General features: G+C 30.5%; 2 protein-coding genes and 1 pseudogene across 2 annotated transcripts; all 3 read left to right on the forward strand.

Moving 5' to 3' along the window:
- The first annotated feature begins 5,652 nt into the window (after positions 1 to 5,652).
- Positions 5,653 to 7,120, forward strand: LOC126666329 (bark storage protein A-like). The gene is made up of 3 exons (XM_050359349.2): positions 5,653 to 5,941; positions 6,022 to 6,512; positions 6,611 to 7,120. Exons 1-3 carry the CDS (start codon positions 5,719 to 5,721, stop codon positions 6,977 to 6,979), a joined length of 1,083 nt encoding a protein of 360 aa, XP_050215306.1. The 5' UTR covers positions 5,653 to 5,718; the 3' UTR covers positions 6,980 to 7,120.
- Positions 7,121 to 12,798: 5,678 nt separating this feature from the next.
- On the forward strand, positions 12,799 to 14,290 carry LOC126666330 (bark storage protein A-like). The gene is made up of 3 exons (XM_050359350.2): positions 12,799 to 13,087; positions 13,168 to 13,658; positions 13,761 to 14,290. Exons 1-3 carry the CDS (start codon positions 12,865 to 12,867, stop codon positions 14,127 to 14,129), a joined length of 1,083 nt encoding a protein of 360 aa, XP_050215307.1. The 5' UTR covers positions 12,799 to 12,864; the 3' UTR covers positions 14,130 to 14,290.
- Positions 14,291 to 19,925: 5,635 nt separating this feature from the next.
- On the forward strand, positions 19,926 to 21,418 carry LOC126666332 (bark storage protein A-like; annotated as a pseudogene).
- The last annotated feature ends 629 nt before the right edge of the window (positions 21,419 to 22,047 follow it).

Below are 22,047 nucleotides of genomic sequence, written 5' to 3' on the forward strand. Positions count from 1 at the left end.
TTTTTTGAATTACGAAAGCATCATGTTATTACGGTAATGGTGATAACCATAATTATTTTTTCATTGAGGTCATTAAAGTTATACTTGAATTTAACAGAAAAAAATTTATTGATATGAATTTTCTGTGTGTCAGCCATATTTGTCATGTATCATCCATTTCTTTTATACTTACCATCCAATCCAGCAGCTCAACCCGCCATGCAATTCTTAAAAAGATGATTAATTCTCCAAAAGTTAACAAAACTAAGACGATTGTTAATAATTTTCTCTAAAGAAACTTCTTTTCTTCAACAATTACCATAAATTATTAAAAATTATAACAAATATTACTAATTTATTGAATAACTTTCGTAGAAATTTATGAAAATTACCTCCAACTAAAAATGTTAACTTGAAAATTTTAATATTTAAAGTAGGTAACTACTTTTAATATAACGAAATGAATATTTTAAAACACTCAACATTCTACTTTGTTTGACTTATTTAAGAATCAACTAAATTAGTAAATCTCTATACCGAATAGATGAAGACACATTTTCTGTTTTCTTCTTCAAAGAATTCAATTGCAGTTGTTGTGAAATTTATCAAGTAATTGACGTCGACCAAGACCAAAAGCTTTATGTCTTATTGACAATTAATTTATAAACAAAATAATTTTTTTTTTTGTGAATTCTCTTTTAGGGCCTGTTTGATCAATTCTAGTGTAGAATTTATTTTACTTCGTTTCATTTCTAAATGAATTCTACTTGAAAATATTTGAAAATGAATTTTTTTATTTGGTTTTCCGAATTTTAAATAAAACTAATAAATTAAATATTGTATTTTAAGTGTAATTGTAAATTTAAATTGTGAAAGTTCATTTGAACCAAACACAGAATTTGTAGAAATTCAATTGAATTCCATAAAAATTGTGAAATTCATTTGAACCATACAGACCCTTATTTTTATTTAATAGGAGCTAATTAATTGATAAAAAAATATTTAGCTCAATTGATACCGATATTGTCTCCTATTATAATATTCTCGAGCTCAAATTAACCTCATAAATTGGGAGTTGGGACCATTAAATGAAAGAAATAATTAAAATAAGCTGAACATTGTAACTACTTATGACAATTCAAAAAGGTTCCTTGGAAATGTATGCAAAGTTGGTTAAAATGTCTTCAGCAAATCTCGAATATGTCTTTCAGAGTCTCTCACATTTACAGAGAAGGAAATGATCAAGTGGCCGATTCCATTGCGAAGCATGTAGTTTCAGCTGGGTCTTTTGTTCGGTGGGATTCGGCTCCCACCTATTGTAACTGTTTTATTCAAAGAGAATTTACTAGGCATATTTATTATCGGTCCTACTAATTTCTTGTTCTGTCTTGTATGATATTTTTGGTTTAATCATTTATGGTATTTTTGGATATTTTTGGTTTTAATCATTTATGGTATTTTTGGATTTTTGGAAGCGTGGTGCGTACGTTAAGAGAGTGACAACCTAGTTGAGATGTTCGGGTGGATCCTGATTTTTAAAATCCAATTTTTCACTAAAAAAATCAATTAAGCCTTCAAAGGCCAGAGTGTTGAAAAAAATGTTAAATTGGATAGTTCACTATAAGAAATACTCTAATTGATAACAATAATTTTACTTCTCAATTTTTTTACTGCAACCATATTTAAAGTTGCTTCAATTAGTTTAATTATATTTAATAATTTAAAAATATTGCTGCCGTTAGTTAAATTATATATAAGACTATAAAAAGAATGAATGTCATTAGTTAAGTTATATGCATCAATATTAAAAGTAGATTCCATTAGTTAAATTAAAAAGAAATTATCGAATAAGGCAAAATTAACGATTTGAATATTGAAAGAAACGATTTGAAAGAAAATCAAATGGTATCTAAAACAAACAATTTGAATATTGAAGAAGATTTGGCAAGTAGAGATTTGGTGGAGATTGATATTAATAAGGAAACAGAAGTGAAAGGTCAAAAGATTTTGTAGCTTTCAAACTTTTTAATTCCAAATTTTTAAATCAGAGAAGTGATGGACTGACAAGCACTAGGCCTAAGGCCAAATCTAAACTGAAAGGGCACAAAAAGCCCAATTTGCATTTTAGTCCTATTCGTAAAAAAAAAAAAAGCAAATCTGCTGCGATTGAAGAGGAGAAACATGTTAATAGCTTTTCTGGAGAAATGGAGGCGCTAGCTTTGCGAAGCTCTGATGGAAATGAAGGTAATTCCTCTAACTATGAACCAACAACGTTTCGAGCTTTGGAGTGGATTAATGAGGAATGTGTTTATGTGGTTGTTACTTCAACGGTGGCTTCTGCGATGCAGGACCAACAAGATCAATGATCACTTAGCATGAAACGTCCAGAGATTAGGCTCTACTAGAACGTTCCGTAAACTGTGCGAGCATGTTAATAAAATCAAGTCTAATATTATTTGGGTGCCCCCCTAGGTGGTTAGTAAAGCCCTAGTCGATGACTGTATTTTTACAGCTCTCATCGTTTCTTTTAGAATAGTTCACTCAATGTATTGAGGAATCGTTCATCTTTGTAATTTTCATTATTATCAATAAAAGTTTTTAGCCTTCAAAAAAAATAAAAAAATAAGGCAAAACTATTTGTCAATGAAATTTATTGGAACTTATATTATATTCACAAACTAAATAATAAATATAAAATATTAAAAAAATAAAACAAATTATATTATATAAACAAAAAATAAACGCAAAAAATGAATATCAAATAAAAATGGAAATTAAAGCTGCACTTTTATCATATCACCAGTTTAATTAAACGGAAAAAGTACTAATTAAAAGTCCCCAGCATTTTTGTGGATAAAGTGCATGCGTGGCTTCTGGTAATTTTATAATTATTTTTAACAAAATCTGGTAGGTTTGAAGTAGACTATTTTTTTATGGTAAAAAATTAATTTTTCTTCCTTTTATGTCAATTTTGTAAAAATTCCTAAACAATTTGTATTAAATGGAAGGCCTAATTACTTAAAAACCACTCACCTTGTAACTTTTTTCATTTATACCATGACCTAGGAAAATTTTCAATTGTACCCTATTTTTGATTTTTATGTTTCATTTGTACTCCAAAAATAAAATTTTTGATAATTTAATTAATTTAAAGATGAAAATATTAAAAACAAGATACATAAATGATTAACATTAACGTTTTATTAGAATATAGGTTAAAAATGAAGGACTAATTTAAACTCTTTTTCAAGAGAAAATAGGTCAATTCAACTCATTAGGGTAGAGATGAAACATAAAAATTAAAAATAGGGTACAATTGAAAATTTTCCTAGGTCATGGTATAAATGAAAAAAAGTTATAAGATGGGTGGTTTTTAAGTAATTAGGCCTAAATGGAAAGGTCCAACTATATATAAACATAAGTCTATTCGCACCCATACCAATGTAGAATACTCCTACTTCAACATTTTATTCACGCTACACTTTAGATATGACATTGTCTTTAATGCAAAAGAAAACAAAATTTAGAGAAAGGAAATTTACCTTTTTAAAGACGACATCACAAATTGAGTTAATGTCGTCTTGTCTTAATGTTCTTATCATATCTGGACGAGATAGCCTTGTCTCGTCGAGACAGCGGTGGTCATGCTCGAGCAAGAGTTGTTGCTTGTCGAGACAGCTAGTGTCTTCAAAAGGCTATTTTGCTAATTGATCATCTCAACTCGAGCTTGAGAGGTTAGCACGAGTTGAGCCCAAAACGACCGTAAAATTTTATATATTTCTTCAATCTTCCGCTCTATTGGTCGGTTCTTGATTCAAGTGCTTCAAATATGATTTTTCTACAAAATCCTTACCCACTACAAGGAATTCTGTATTTGGCTACAAATTCTTTTGCAGCTAATTTTTTTCTGCTGCTAAAAAATATTTTGCAGCATTAATTTTGAAAGTTGCTGCTGCCATTAGTTAAGTTATAGCAGCATTTTACAGCAAATTTTGTTACCAATTACTTAAGGCAACGTTTTATTAGCAGCAACATGCCACAATTTTTTTGTTGCTATATATTAATAGTAACAATTTAAGCACTATTAGCAGTAAAAATGTTTGCTGCTAATTCTAGTATTTCTTGTAGTGACCCTTTCAAGCATAATAAATCAAAATTAACCAATATTAAACGCATTAAAAATAAGAATATATATATATATATATATATATATATATAACACGTGTATCAGGTACCAATTCAAAACCAAGAGTGAGTGATAAAATTACCAGAACCACCATGATTCCACCAAACAATCAAAGAACGGAAGCGTTTAGGACCCCAGTCAAAGCTACATGGTGATTTGAAACAGATGGGAACAATGGTCTAGCTAGCCTTTAGGCATCGCCGACAAGGAAACGGACTTTCAGACCGTATTTGTCATAGCTGAGATTAGGCATCTTTGGCAATACGGTTTTTTCACGCCAAAGGGTACATATCATAGCCGAGATTAAGCATTTGTAAATGCAAGATTTTAACTGCAAACTTTGCCAAGTGAAAGTCCCGTCTTGTAATGGAATATCCACCAAAAGATACTTAAAAATATTTAAATCTTCTAAAAATAGTAAACTAGACATGTATCTAATATTTATGAACTTATGAGACTATTATGAAAATTTATTTTTATTTGAGTATTACATGAAACATTTTATATGTATAATTTATATGAGTAATTACTAATTATACAGAATTATGACAAAACGCATGAGCTGCAGTGCTCACTAAGCGATTGCAGTACACTTAGAGAAGCAATTGTAACGATGGATGGCTGTCACTATGGGATGGGATGTGGCATCTTTTATTAGAAAATTTAAAACCCACAATTTCCATTACATATGTTTTGCATGGAACTACGAATTAAAATAAATCTGATTACTAATGCGATTGTATTAGGTAATATATACCAAAAAAATGTTAGAAAAAAATCTTCATTATAAATAATTGTTAACTAATTATTAAAAAATAATATATAACTGTGAAAATATAATTTTCTCAATATTTATTTTTGATGAGATTAAAATACTAAATTGATAAAAAAAATTAATAGTTTTTTTTAAAAAAAAAAAATTGAATTTAATGCCAAAGTTAATATAAATTTCGTAAAATTAAGAATTTAAAACTTTTAAATATAAAAAATTAAATAAACTTTGATTATAAAAAATCATAAAACTGAAATTTATATAATTAGTGAAACAAATAACACTCACATGTATATATAGATTAAAAAAGAAAATAAGTATATCTTTTTTTTCCTTTTCTTATATGGTTCTTGGAAACTAAAAAGGCAACTGAGCATGCAGCAATAGTTAGGAGTTAGGAGGAAGTTGCTTGGATGGATGGCTTTGGATTATAAGTAATCATAAAATAATAGTTAATTATTAATCAAACAAATAGCAGTTACTTTTATATAGCAGATAATTAAAAAAAAAACCTAGAAGAAAAGTCGCACGTGCTTGAATGTCTAATTAATAGTATATTTATATAAGGGAATAATTGTGCTTGAAACTGACCATGTTCAAAGCCATACTGCCATGAGGGCAAAGGATTTAATCTAATGAGATTTTAAAAAAGTAGCAGTATTTAGAATTGGATGTCACGTGCGTAAATGGGAGTGACTATATAAGTGAAGGGTGGGAAGCATGATATTCGTCAATTTGAAAGAAGCTTAGTACTGTATCTTACAATCAAAACTTCATAAAAATGGCTGCTCTAAAACTGTTTGTCATTTATATTTCTGCCCTATTCTTTTTTCTTAAACAACATCAAGCTTACGGAGCAATTTCTCATCGTACGCTCAAAATGATCGATAGAGCAAACATGAATGGGCCTTATCTTGGTTTGGTCATTCCTAATATGTTTGAGATGAACCCGCTTCTTCGTTCGCCAAATTTCACTGCTAGCACTCTCGTTATTGATTTTTCTGGTAATTCAATATTGCATAATTAACCCTTTCTTTCTTCACTTCTTCAGTATTTGAATGCTAACCAATGCTCTTATATTCAGGTAGGAGATTCAGGTTTGGAAGTATTGCTGGAAAAAGAGTTATTCTAGTAATGACAGGGCTCGGCATGGTAAATACAGGAATAACCACACAGCTTTTACTGAGTTTGTTCAACGTAGAAGGTGTGGTGCACTATGGAACCGCCGGAGCTATAAACCCTTTGCTCAACGGTGGAGATGTTACCATTCCTAAATACTGGTCTCATACCGGTCTTTGGAATTGGCAGAAATATGGAAGTGGTCCTGAAGACGAGCTTCCTCTAGAATCAAGCGGAGACTACACAAGACAATTTGGGTATATCAAAATTGCCAAGTACAATGCAAATGTCAACGGAATCACCAGCAACACCGACGGAAACAAAGATAACTTGCTAAACAACGTATGGTACCAGCCAGAAGAAGTATTTCCAGTAGATGGAGTTCCTGAACAAAGACAACATGCCTTTTGGGTTCCTATTGATCCACTTTATTTTGAAATTTCCAAAAATCTTAAGGTACATAATCATATCTTTTCCTTACAAAGATTGGCTATCGCTTAACTCAAATTATTTTACCGTCAATCTTACATATTCTCGGGTTTGATTTATTGCAGGACGTGCCATTAGACCGTTGCGTAAACCCCACAACATGTTTATCCGAGACTCCCAAAGTGGTGACAGTCGAAAGGGGAACAAGTGCAAACATTTTCCTTGAGAATGAAGCCTATAAAACCTTCTTATACGAAAACTTTCATGTTAGCGCAATGGATATGGAATCTGCGTCGGTAGCATTGGTTTGTTACCAGCAAAAGGTACCGTTTATTTCTATCAGGGCTTTGTGCGGTGGCAAATCTGAACAGAGTAATCATATACCTGAAGACGCATTCTTGTCTCTTGCTTCAAAGAATTCCGCGGCAGTTGTTGTGGAATTTATCAGGCGATTGCCCCCATCGACTAAGACCAAAAGCTTTACATCATATTGACAATTGCTCTATATTTGCGTATGGTTCTTTCATTCTTTATAATACAAACTAAAGTAGCTGGCAAAGACGAGTATCTAGCTCAATTGGTACCGATACCGTCTCCAATTGTAAAGTTCTCAAGTTCAAGTCTCAATGAAAATCATTTAATTACGAGCATTAAATTTTTTGAATTACTAAAGCATCATGTTATTACGGTAATGGTGATAACCATAATTATTTTTTCATTGAGGTCATTAAAGTTATACTTGAATTTAACAGAAAAAAATTTATTGATATGAATATTCTGTGTGTCAGCCATATTTGTCATGTATCATCCATTTCTTTTATACTTACCATCCAATCCAGCAGCTCAACCCGCCATGCAATTCTTAAAAAGATGATTAATTCTCCAAAAGTTAACAAAACTAAGACGATTGTTAATAATTTTCTCTAAAGAAACTTCTTTTCTTCAACAATTACCATAAATTATTAAAAATTATAACAAATATTACTAATTTATTGAATAACTTTCATAGAAATTTATGAAAATTACCTCCCACTAAAAATGTTAACTTGAAAATTTTAATATTTAAAGTAGGTAACTACTTTTAATATAACGAAATGAATATTTTAAAACACTCAACATTCTGCTTTGTTTGACTTATTTAAGAATCAACTAAATTAGTAAATCTCTATACCGAATAGATGAAGACACATTTTTGTTTTCTTCTTCAAAGAATTCAATTGCAGTTGTTGTGAAATTTATCAAGTAATTGACGTCGACCAAGACCAAAAGCTTTATGTCTTATTGACAATTAATTTATAAACAAAATAATTTTTTTTTTGTGAATTCTCTTTTAGGGCCTGTTTGATCAATTTTAGTGTAGAATTTATTTTACTTCGTTTCATTTCTAAATGAATTCTACTTAAAAATAAATTTTTTTTATTTGGTTTTCCGAATTTTAAATAAAACTAATAAATTAAATATTATATTCTGAGTGTAATTGTAAATTTAAATTGTGAAAGTTCATTTGAACCAAACACAGAATTTGTAGAAATTCAATTGAATTCCATAAAAATTGTGAAATTCATTTGAACCATACAGACCCTTAGTTTTATTTAATAGGAGCTAATTAATTGATAAAAAAATATTTAGCTCAATTGATACCGATATTGTCTCCTATTATAATATTCTCGAGCTCAAATTAACCTCATAAATTGGGAGTTGGGACCATTAAATGAAAGAAATAATTAAAATAAGCTGAACATTGTAACTACTTATGACAATTCAAAAAGGTTCCTTGGAAATGTATGCAAAGTTGGTTAAAATGTCTTCAACAGATCTCGAATATGTCTTTCAGAGTCTCTCACATTTATAGAGAAGGAAATGATCAAGTGGCCGATTCCATTGCGAAGCATGTAGTTTCAGCTGGGTCTTTTGTTCGGTGGGATTCGGCTCCCACCTATTGTAACTGTTTTATTCAAAGAGAATTTACTAGGCATATTTATTATCGGTCCTACTAATTTCTTGTTCTGTCTTGTATGATATTTTTGGTTTTAATCATTTATGGTATTTTTGGATATTTTTGGTTTTAATCATTTATGGTATTTTTGGATTTTTGGAAGCGTGGTGCGTACGTTAAGAGAGTGACAACCTAGTTGAGATGTTCGGGTGGATCCTGATTTTTAAAATCCAATTTTTCACTAAAAAAATCAATTAAGCCTTCAAAGGCCAGAGTGTTGAAAAAAATGTTAAATTGGATAGTTCACTATAAGAAATACTCTAATTGATAACAATAATTTTACTTCTCAATTTTTTTACTGCAACCATATTTAAAGTTGCTTCAATTAGTTTAATTATATTTAATAATTTAAAAATATTGTTGCCGTTAGTTAAATTATATATAAGACTATAAAAAGAATGAATGTCATTAGTTAAGTTATATGCATCAATATTAAAAGTAGATTCCATTAGTTAAATTAAAAAGAAATTATTGAATAAGGCAAAATTCACGATTTGAATATTGAAAGAAACGATTTGAAAGAAAATCAAATGGTATCTAAAACAAACAATTTGAATATTGAAGAAGATTTGGCAAGTAGAGATTTGGTGGAGATTGATATTAATAAGGAAACAGAAGTGAAAGGTCAAAAGATTTTGTAGCTTTCAAAATTTTTAATTCCAAATTTAAATCAGAGAAGTGATGGACTGACAAGCACTAGGCCTAAGGCCAAATCTAAACTGAAAGGGTACAAAAAGCCCAATTTACATTTTAGTCCTATTCGTAAAAAAAAAAAGCAAATCTGCTGCGATTGAAGAGGAGAAACATGTTAATAGCTTTTCTGGAGAAATGGAGGCGCTAGCTTTGCGAAGCTCTGATGGAAATGAAGGTAATTCCTCTAACTATGAACCAACAACGTTTCGAGCTTTGGAGTGGATTAATGAGGAATGTGTTTATGTGGTTGTTACTTCAACGGTGGCTTCTGCGATGCAGGACCAACGAGATCAATGATCACTTAGCATGAAACGTCCAGAGATTAGGCTCTACTAGAACGTTCCGTAAACTGTGCGAGCATGTTAATAAAATCAAGTCTAATATTATTTGGGTGCCCCGCTTGGTGGTTAGTAAAGCCCTAGTCGATGACTGTATTTTTACAGCTCTCATCGTTTCTTTTAGAATAGTTCACTCAATGTGTTGAGGAATCGTTCATCTTTGTAATTTTCATTATTATCAATAAAAGTTTTTAGCCTTCGAAACAAGTAAAAAATAAGGCAAAACTATTTGTCAATGAAATTTATTGGAACTTATATTATATTCACAAACTAAATAATAAATATAAAATATTAAAAAAATAAAACAAATTATATTATATAAACAAAAAATAAACGCAAAAAATGAATATCAAATAAAAATGGAAATTAAAGCTGCACTTTTATCATATCACCAGTTTAATTAAACGAAAAAAGTACTAATTAAAAGTCCCCATCATTTTTATGGATAAAGTGCATGCGTGGCTTCTGGTAATTTTATAATTATTTTTAACAAAATCTGGTAGGTTTGAAGTAGACTATTTTTTTATGGTAAAAAATTAATTTTTCTTCCTTTTATGTCAATTTTGTAAAAATTCCTAAACAATTTGTATTAAATGGAAGGCCTAATTACTTAAAAACCACTCACCTTGTAACTTTTTTCATTTATACCATGACCTAGGAAAATTTTCAATTGTACCCTATTTTTGATTTTTATGTTTCATTTGTACTCCAAAAATAAAATTTTTGATAATTTAATTAATTTAAAGATGAAAATATTAAAAACAAGATACATAAATGATTAACATTAACGTTTTATTAGAATATAGGTTAAAAATGAAGGACTAATTTAAACTCTTTTTCAAGAGAAAATAGGTCAATTCAACTCATTAGGGTAGAGATGAAACATAAAAATTAAAAATAGGGTACAATTGAAAATTTTCCTAGGTCATGGTATAAATGAAAAAAAGTTATAAGATGGGTGGTTTTTAAGTAATTAGGCCTAAATGGAAAGGTCCAACTATATATAAACATAAGTCTATTCGCACCCATACCAATGTAGAATACTCCTACTTCAACATTTTATTCACGCTACACTTTAGATATGACATTGTCTTTAATGCAAAAGAAAACAAAATTTAGAGAAAGGAAATTTACCTTTTTAAAGACGACATCACAAATTGAGTTAATGTCGTCTTGTCTTAATGTTCTTATCATATCTGGACGAGATAGCCTTGTCTCGTCGAGACAGCGGTGGTCATGCTCGAGCAAGAGTTGTTGCTTGTCGAGACAGCTAGTGTCTTCAAAAGGCTATTTTGCTAATTGATCATCTCAACTCGAGCTTGAGAGGTTAGCACGAGTTGAGCCCAAAACGACCGTAAAATTTTATATATTTCTTCAATCTTTCGCTCTATTGGTCGGTTCTTGATTCAAGTGCTTCAAATATGATTTTTCTACAAAATCCTTACCCACTACAAGGAATTCTGTATTTGGCTACAAATTCTTTTGCAGCTAATTTTTTTCTGCTGCTAAAAAATATTTTGCAGCATTAATTTTGAAAGTTGCTGCTGCCATTAGTTAAGTTATAGCAGCATTTTACAGCAAATTTTGTTACCAATTACTTAAGGCAACGTTTTATTAGCAGCAACATGCCACAATTTTTTTGTTGCTATATATTAATAGTAACAATTTAAGCACTATTAGCAGTAAAAATGTTTGCTGCTAATTCTAGTATTTCTTGTAGTGACCCTTTCAAGCATAATAAATCAAAATTAACCAATATTAAACGCATTAAAAATAAGAATATATATATATATATATATATATATATATATATATATATATATATATATAACACGTGTATCAGGTACCAATTCAAAACCAAGAGTGAGTGATAAAATTACCAGAACCACCATGATTCCACCAAACAATCAAAGAACGAAAGCGTTTAGGACCCCAGTCAAAGCTACATGGTGATTTGAAACAGATGGGAACAATGGTCTAGCTAGCCTTTAGGCATCGCCGACAAGGAAACGGACTTTCAGACCGTATTTGTCATAGCTGAGATTAGGCATCTTTGGCAATACGGTTTTTTCACGCCAAAGGGTACATATCATAGCCGAGATTAAGCATTTGTAATTGCAAGATTTTAACTGCAAACTTTGCCAAGTGAAAGTCCCGTCTTGTAATGGAATATCCACCAAAAGATACTTAAAAATATTTAAATCTTCTAAAAATAGTAAACTAGACATGTATCTAATATTTATGAACTTATGAGACTATTATGAAAATTTATTTTTATTTGAGTATTACATGAAACATTTTATATGTATAATTTATATGAGTAATTACTAATTATACAGAATTATGACAAAACGCATGAGCTGCAGTGCTCACTAAGCGATTGCAGTACACTTAGAGAAGCAATTGTAACGATGGATGGCTGTCACTATGGGATGGGATGTGGCATCTTTTATTAGAAAATTTAAAACCCACAATTTCCATTACATATGTTTTGCATGGAACTACGAATTAAAATAAATCTGATTACTAATGCGATTGTATTAGGTAATATATACCAAAAAAATGTTAGAAAAAAATCTTCATTATAAATAATTGTTAACTAATTATTAAAAAATAATATATAACTGTGAAAATATAATTTTCTCAATATTTATTTTTGATGAGATTAAAATACTAAATTGATAAAAAAAATTAATAGTTTTTTTTTAAAAAAAAAAAATTGAATTTAATGCCAAAGTTAATATAAATTTCGTAAAATTAAGAATTTAAAACTTTTAAATATAAAAAATTAAATAAACTTTGATTATAAAAAATCATAAAACTGAAATTTATATAATTAGTGAAACAAATAACACTCACATGTATATATAGATTAAAAAAGAAAATAAGTATATCTTTTTTTTCCTTTTCTTATATGGTTCTTGGAAACTAAAAAGGCAACTGAGCATGCAGCAATAGTTAGGAGTTAGGAGGAAGTTGCTTGGATGGATGGCTTTGGATTATAAGTAATCATAAAATAATAGTTAATTATTAATCAAACAAATAGCAGTTACTTTTATATAGCAGATAATTAAAAAAAAAACCTAGAAGAAAAGTCGCACGTGCTTGAATGTCTAATTAATAGTATATTTATATAAGGGAATAATTGTGCTTGAAACTGACCATGTTCAAAGCCATACTGCCATGAGGGCAAAGGATTTAATCTAATGAGATTTTAAAAAAGTAGCAGTATTTAGAATTGGATGTCACGTGCGTAAATGGGAGTGACTATATAAGTGAAGGGTGGGAAGCATGATATTCGTCAATTTGAAAGAAGCTTAGTACTGTATCTTACAATCAAAACTTCATAAAAATGGCTGCTCTAAAACTGTTTGTCATTTATATTTCTGCCCTATTCTTTTTTCTTAAACAACATCAAGCTTACGGAGCAATTTCTCATCGTACGCTCAAAATGATCGATAGAGCAAACATGAATGGGCCTTATCTTGGTTTGGTCATTCCTAATATGTTTGAGATGAACCCGCTTCTTCGTTCGCCAAATTTCACTGCTAGCACTCTCGTTATTGATTTTTCTGGTAATTCAATATTGCATAATTAACCCTTTCTTTCTTCACTTCTTCAGTATTTGAATGCTAACCAATGCTCTTATATTCAGGTAGGAGATTCAGGTTTGGAAGTATTGCTGGAAAAAGAGTTATTCTAGTAATGACAGGGCTCGGCATGGTAAATACAGGAATAACCACACAGCTTTTACTGAGTTTGTTCAACGTAGAAGGTGTGGTGCACTATGGAACCGCCGGAGCTATAAACCCTTTGCTCAACGGTGGAGATGTTACCATTCCTAAATACTGGTCTCATACCGGTCTTTGGAATTGGCAGAAATATGGAAGTGGTCCTGAAGACGAGCTTCCTCTAGAATCAAGCGGAGACTACACAAGACAATTTGGGTATATCAAAATTGCCAAGTACAATGCAAATGTCAACGGAATCACCAGCAACACCGACGGAAACAAAGATAACTTGCTAAACAACGTATGGTACCAGCCAGAAGAAGTATTTCCAGTAGATGGAGTTCCTGAACAAAGACAACATGCCTTTTGGGTTCCTATTGATCCACTTTATTTTGAAATTTCCAAAAATCTTAAGGTACATAATCATATCTTTTCCTTACAAAGATTGGCTATCGCTTAACTCAAATTATTTTACCGTCAATCTTACATATTCTCGCTCGGGTTTGATTTATTGCAGGACGTGCCATTAGACCGTTGCGTAAACCCCACAACATGTTTATCCGAGACTCCCAAAGTGGTGACAGTCGAAAGGGGAACAAGTGCAAACATTTTCCTTGAGAATGAAGCCTATAAAACCTTCTTATACGAAAACTTTCATGTTAGCGCAATGGATATGGAATCTGCGTCGGTAGCATTGGTTTGTTACCAGCAAAAGGTACCGTTTATTGCTATTAGGGCTTTGTGCGGTGGCAAATCTGAACAGAGTAATCATATACCTGAAGACGCATTCTTGTCTCTTGCTTCAAAGAATTCCGCGGCAGTTGTTGTGGAATTTATCAGGCGATTGCCCCCATCGACTAAGACCAAAAGCTTTACATCATATTGACAATTGCTCTAGATTTGCGCATGGTTCTTTCATTCTTTATAATACAAACTAAAGTAGCTGGCAAAGACGAGTATCTAGCTCAATTGGTACTGATACCGTCTCCAATTGTAAAGTTCTCAAGTTCAAGTCTCAATGAAAATCATTTAATTACGAGCATTAAATTTTTTGAATTACGAAAGCATCATGTTATTACGGTAATGGTGATAACCATAATTATTTTTTCATTGAGGTCATTAAAGTTATACTTGAATTTAACAGAAAAAAATTTATTGATATGAATTTTCTGTGTGTCAGCCATATTTGTCATGTATCATCCATTTCTTTTATACTTACCATCCAATCCAGCAGCTCAACCCGCCATGCAATTCTTAAAAAGATGATTAATTCTCCAAAAGTTAACAAAACTAAGACGATTGTTAATAATTTTCTCTAAAGAAACTTCTTTTCTTCAACAATTACCATAAATTATTAAAAATTATAACAAATATTACTAATTTATTGAATAACTTTCGTAGAAATTTATGAAAATTACCTCCAACTAAAAATGTTAACTTGAAAATTTTAATATTTAAAGTAGGTAACTACTTTTAATATAACGAAATGAATATTTTAAGACACTCAACATTCTGCTTTGTTTGACTTATTTAAGAATCAACTAAATTAGTAAATCTTTATACCGAATAGATGAAGACACATTTTCTGTTTTCTTCTTCAAAGAATTCAATTGCAGTTGTTGTGAAATTTATCAAGTAATTGACGTCGACCAAGACCAAAAGCTTTATGTCTTATTGACAATTAATTTATAAACAAAATAATTTTTTTTTTGTGAATTCTCTTTTAGGGCCTGTTTGATCAATTCTAGTGTAGAATTTATTTTACTTCGTTTCATTTCTAAATGAATTCTACTTGAAAATATTTGAAAATGAATTTTTTTATTTGGTTTTCCGAATTTTAAATAAAACTAATAAATTAAATATTGTATTTTAAGTGTAATTGTAAATTTAAATTGTGAAAGTTCATTTGAACCAAACACAGAATTTGTAGAAATTCAATTGAATTCCATAAAAATTGTGAAATTCATTTGAACCATACAGACCCTTATTTTTATTTAATAGGAGCTAATTAATTGATAAAAAAATATTTAGCTCAATTGATACCGATATTGTCTCCTATTATAATATTCTCGAGCTCAAATTAACCTCATAAATTGGGAGTTGGGACCATTAAATGAAAGAAATAATTAAAATAAGCTGAACATTGTAACTACTTATGACAATTCAAAAAGGTTCCTTGGAAATGTATGCAAAGTTGGTTAAAATGTCTTCAGCAAATCTCGAATATGTCTTTCAGAGTCTCTCACATTTACAGAGAAGGAAATGATCAAGTGGCCGATTCCATTGCGAAGCATGTAGTTTCAGCTGGGTCTTTTGTTCGGTGGGATTCGGCTCCCACCTATTGTAACTGTTTTATTCAAAGAGAATTTACTAGGCATATTTATTATCGGTCCTACTAATTTCTTGTTCTGTCTTGTATGATATTTTTGGTTTTAATCATTTATGGTATTTTTGGATATTTTTGGTTTTAATCATTTATGGTATTTTTGGATTTTTGGAAGCGTGGTGCGTACGTTAAGAGAGTGACAACCTAGTTGAGATGTTCGGGTGGATCCTGATTTTTAAAATCCAATTTTTCACTAAAAAAATCAATCAAGCCTTCAAAGGCCAGAGTGTTGAAAAAAATGTTAAATTGGATAGTTCACTATAAGAAATACTCTAATTGATAACAATTATTTTACTTCTCAATTTTTTTACTGCAACCATATTTAAAGTTGCTTCAATTAGTTTAATTATATTTAATAATTTAAAAATATTGCTGCCGTTAGTTAAATTATATATAAGACTATAAAAAGAATGAATGTCATTAGTTAAGTTATATGCATCAATATTAAAAGTAGATTCCATTAGTTAAATTAAAAAGAAATTATCGAATAAGGCAAAATTAACGATTTGAATATTGAAAGAAACGATTTGAAAGAAAATCAAATGGTATCTAAAACAAACAATTTGAATATTGAAGAAGATTTGGCAAGTAGAGATTTGGTGGAGATTGATATTAATAAGGAAAAGAAGTGAAAGGTCAAAAGATTTTGTAGCTTTCAAACTTTTTAATTCCAAATTTTTAAATCAGAGAAGTGATGGACTGACAAGCACTAGGCCTAAGGCCAAATCTAAACTGAAAGGGCACAAAAAGCCCAATTTGCATTTTAGTCCTATTCGTAAAAAAAAAAAAAGCAAATCTGCTGCGATTGAAGAGGAGAAACATGTTAATAGCTTTTCTGGAGAAATGGAGGCGCTAGCTTTGCGAAGCTCTGATGGAAATGAAGGTAATTCCTCTAACTATGAACCAACAACGTTTCGAGCTTTGGAGTGGATTAATGAGGAATGTGTTTATGTGGTTGTTACTTCAACGGTGGCTTCTGCGATGCAGGACCAACAAGATCAATGATCACTTAGCATGAAACGTCCAGAGATTAGGCTCTACTAGAACGTTCCGTAAACTGTGCGAGCATGTTAATAAAATCAAGTCTAATATTATTTGGGTGCCCCCCTAGGTGGTTAGTAAAGCCCTAGTCGATGACTGTATTTTTACAGCTCTCATCGTTTCTTTTAGAATAGTTCACTCAATGTATTGAGGAATCGTTCATCTTTGTAATTTTCATTATTATCAATAAAAGTTTTTAGCCTTCGAAAAAAATAAAAAAATAAGGCAAAACTATTTGTCAATGAAATTTATTGGAACTTATATTATATTCACAAACTAAATAATAAATATAAAATATTAAAAAAATAAAACAAATTATATTATATAAACAAAAAATAAACGCAAAAAATGAATATCAAATAAAAATGGAAATTAAAGCTGCACTTTTATCATATCACCAGTTTAATTAAACGGAAAAAGTACTAATTAAAAGTCCCCAGCATTTTTGTGGATAAAGTGCATGCGTGGCTTCTGGTAATTTTATAATTATTTTTAACAAAATCTGGTAGGTTTGAAGTAGACTATTTTTTTATGGTAAAAAATTAATTTTTCTTCCTTTTATGTCAATTTTGTAAAAATTCCTAAACAATTTGTATTAAATGGAAGGCCTAATTACTTAAAAACCACTCACCTTGTAACTTTTTTCATTTATACCATGACCTAGGAAAATTTTCAATTGTACCCTATTTTTGATTTTTATGTTTCATTTGTACTCCAAAAATAAAATTTTTGATAATTTAATTAATTTAAAGATGAAAATATTAAAAACAAGATACATAAATGATTAACATTAACGTTTTATTAGAATATAGGTTAAAAATGAAGGACTAATTTAAACTCTTTTTCAAGAGAAAATAGGTCAATTCAACTCATTAGGGTAGAGATGAAACATAAAAATTAAAAATAGGGTACAATTGAAAATTTTCCTAGGTCATGGTATAAATGAAAAAAAGTTATAAGATGGGTGGTTTTTAAGTAATTAGGCCTAAATGGAAAGGTCCAACTATATATAAACATAAGTCTATTCGCACCCATACCAATGTAGAATACTCCTACTTCAACATTTTATTCACGCTACACTTTAGATATGACATTGTCTTTAATGCAAAAGAAAACAAAATTTAGAGAAAGGAAATTTACCTTTTTAAAGACGACATCACAAATTGAGTTAATGTCGTCTTGTCTTAATGTTCTTATCATATCTGGACGAGATAGCCTTGTCTCGTCGAGACAGCGGTGGTCATGCTCGAGCAAGAGTTGTTGCTTGTCGAGACAGCTAGTGTCTTCAAAAGGCTATTTTGCTAATTGATCATCTCAACTCGAGCTTGAGAGGTTAGCACGAGTTGAGCCCAAAACGACCGTAAAATTTTATATATTTCTTCAATCTTCCGCTCTATTGGTCGGTTCTTGATTCAAGTGCTTCAAATATGATTTTTCTACAAAATCCTTACCCACTACAAGGAATTCTGTATTTGGCTACAAATTCTTTTGCAGCTAATTTTTTTCTGCTGCTAAAAAATATTTTGCAGCATTAATTTTGAAAGTTGCTGCTGCCATTAGTTAAGTTATAGCAGCATTTTACAGCAAATTTTGTTACCAATTACTTAAGGCAACGTTTTATTAGCAGCAACATGCCACAATTTTTTTGTTGCTATATATTAATAGTAACAATTTAAGCACTATTAGCAGTAAAAATGTTTGCTGCTAATTCTAGTATTTCTTGTAGTGACCCTTTCAAGCATAATAAATCAAAATTAACCAATATTAAACGCATTAAAAATAAGAATATATATATATAACACGTGTATCAGGTACCAATTCAAAACCAAGAGTGAGTGATAAAATTACCAGAACCACCATGATTCCACCAAACAATCAAAGAACGGAAGCGTTTAGGACCCCAGTCAAAGCTACATGGTGATTTGAAACAGATGGGAACAATGGTCTAGCTAGCCTTTAGGCATCGCCGACAAGGAAACGGACTTTCAGACCGTATTTGTCATAGCTGAGATTAGGCATCTTTGGCAATACGGTTTTTTCACGCCAAAGGGTACATATCATAGCCGAGATTAAGCATTTGTAAATGCAAGATTTTAACTGCAAACTTTGCCAAGTGAAAGTCCCGTCTTGTAATGGAATATCCACCAAAAGATACTTAAAAATATTTAAATCTTCTAAAAATAGTAAACTAGACATGTATCTAATATTTATGAACTTATGAGACTATTATGAAAATTTATTTTTATTTGAGTATTACATGAAACATTTTATATGTATAATTTATATGAGTAATTACTAATTATACAGAATTATGACAAAACGCATGAGCTGCAGTGCTCACTAAGCGATTGCAGTACACTTAGAGAAGCAATTGTAACGATGGATGGCTGTCACTATGGGATGGGATGTGGCATCTTTTATTAGAAAATTTAAAACCCACAATTTCCATTACATATGTTTTGCATGGAACTACGAATTAAAATAAATCTGATTACTAATGCGATTGTATTAGGTAATATATACCAAAAAAATGTTAGAAAAAAATCTTCATTATAAATAATTGTTAACTAATTATTAAAAAATAATATATAACTGTGAAAATATAATTTTCTCAATATTTATTTTTGATGAGATTAAAATACTAAATTGATAAAAAAAATTAATAGTTTTTTTTTTTAAAAAAAAAAATTGAATTTAATGCCAAAGTTAATATAAATTTCGTAAAATTAAGAATTTAAAACTTTTAAATATAAAAAATTAAATAAACTTTGATTATAAAAAATCATAAAACTGAAATTTATATAATTAGTGAAACAAATAACACTCACATGTATATATAGATTAAAAAAGAAAATAAGTATATCTTTTTTTTCCTTTTCTTATATGGTTCTTGGAAACTAAAAAGGCAACTGAGCATGCAGCAATAGTTAGGAGTTAGGAGGAAGTTGCTTGGATGGATGGCTTTGGATTATAAGTAATCATAAAATAATAGTTAATTATTAATCAAACAAATAGCAGTTACTTTTATATAGCAGATAATTAAAAAAAAAACCTAGAAGAAAAGTCGCACGTGCTTGAATGTCTAATTAATAGTATATTTATATAAGGGAATAATTGTGCTTGAAACTGACCATGTTCAAAGCCATACTGCCATGAGGGCAAAGGATTTAATCTAATGAGATTTTAAAAAAGTAGCAGTATTTAGAATTGGATGTCACGTGCGTAAATGGGAGTGACTATATAAGTGAAGGGTGGGAAGCATGATATTCGTCAATTTGAAAGAAGCTTAGTACTGTATCTTACAATCAAAACTTCATAAAAATGGCTGCTCTAAAACTGTTTGTCATTTATATTTCTGCCCTATTCTTTTTTCTTAAACAACATCAAGCTTACGGAGCAATTTCTCATCGTACGCTCAAAATGATCGATAGAGCAAACATGAATGGGCCTTATCTTGGTTTGGTCATTCCTAATATGTTTGAGATGAACCCGCTTCTTCGTTCGCCAAATTTCACTGCTAGCACTCTCGTTATTGATTTTTCTGGTAATTCAATATTGCATAATTAACCCTTTCTTTCTTCACTTCTTCAGTATTTGAATGCTAACCAATGCTCTTATATTCAGGTAGGAGATTCAGGTTTGGAAGTATTGCTGGAAAAAGAGTTATTCTAGTAATGACAGGGCTCGGCATGGTAAATACAGGAATAACCACACAGCTTTTACTGAGTTTGTTCAACGTAGAAGGTGTGGTGCACTATGGAACCGCCGGAGCTATAAACCCTTTGCTCAACGGTGGAGATGTTACCATTCCTAAATACTGGTCTCATACCGGTCTTTGGAATTGGCAGAAATATGGAAGTGGTCCTGAAGACGAGCTTCCTCTAGAATCAAGCGGAGACTACACAAGACAATTTGGGTATATCAAAATTGCCAAGTACAATGCAAATGTCAACGGAATCACCAGCAACACCGACGGAAACAAAGATAACTTGCTAAACAACGTATGGTACCAGCCAGAAGAAGTATTTCCAGTAGATGGAGTTCCTGAACAAAGACAACATGCCTTTTGGGTTCCTATTGATCCACTTTATTTTGAAATTTCCAAAAATCTTAAGGTACATAATCATATCTTTTCCTTACAAAGATTGGCTATCGCTTAACTCAAATTATTTTACCGTCAATCTTACATATTCTCGCTCGGGTTTGATTTATTGCAGGACGTGCCATTATAACCGTTGCGTAAACCCCACAACATGTTTATCCGAGACTCCCAAAGTGGTGACAGTCGAAAGGGGAACAAGTGCAAACATTTTCCTTGAGAATGAAGCCTATAAAACCTTCTTATACGAAAACTTTCATGTTAGCGCAATGGATATGGAATCTGCGTCGGTAGCATTGGTTTGTTACCAGCAAAAGGTACCGTTTATTGCTATTAGGGCTTTGTGCGGTGGCAAATCTGAACAGAGTAATCATATACCTGAAGACGCATTCTTGTCTCTTGCTTCAAAGAATTCCGCGGCAGTTGTTGTGGAATTTATCAGGCGATTGCCCCCATCGACTAAGACCAAAAGCTTTACATCATATTGACAATTGCTCTAGATTTGCGCATGGTTCTTTCATTCTTTATAATACAAACTAAAGTAGCTGGCAAAGACGAGTATCTAGCTCAATTGGTACTGATACCGTCTCCAATTGTAAAGTTCTCAAGTTCAAGTCTCAATGAAAATCATTTAATTACGAGCATTAAATTTTTTGAATTACGAAAGCATCATGTTATTACGGTAATGGTGATAACCATAATTATTTTTTCATTGAGGTCATTAAAGTTATACTTGAATTTAACAGAAAAAAATTTATTGATATGAATTTTCTGTGTGTCAGCCATATTTGTCATGTATCATCCATTTCTTTTATACTTACCATCCAATCCAGCAGCTCAACCCGCCATGCAATTCTTAAAAAGATGATTAATTCTCCAAAAGTTAACAAAAACTAAGACAATTGTTAATAATTTTCTCTAAAGAAACTTCTTTTCTTCAACAATTACCATAAATTATTAAAAATTATAACAAATATTACTAATTTATTGATATGAATTTTCTGTGTGTCATCCATATTTGTCATGTATCATCCATTTCTTTTATACTTACCATCCAATCCAGCAGCTCAACCCGCCATGCAATTCTTAAAAAGATGATTAATTCTCCAAAAGTTAACAAAAACTAAGACAATTGTTAATAATTTTCTCTAAAGAAACTTCTTTTCTTCAACAATTACCATAAATTATTAAAAATTATAACAAATATTACTAATTTATTGAATAACTTTCGTAGAAATTTATGAAAATTACCTCCCACTAAAAATGTTAACTTGAAAA

The sequence above is a fragment of the Mercurialis annua genome, linkage group LG1-X (assembly GCF_937616625.2).
Source record: "Mercurialis annua linkage group LG1-X, ddMerAnnu1.2, whole genome shotgun sequence".
Lineage (NCBI taxonomy): Eukaryota > Viridiplantae > Streptophyta > Magnoliopsida > Malpighiales > Euphorbiaceae > Mercurialis > Mercurialis annua.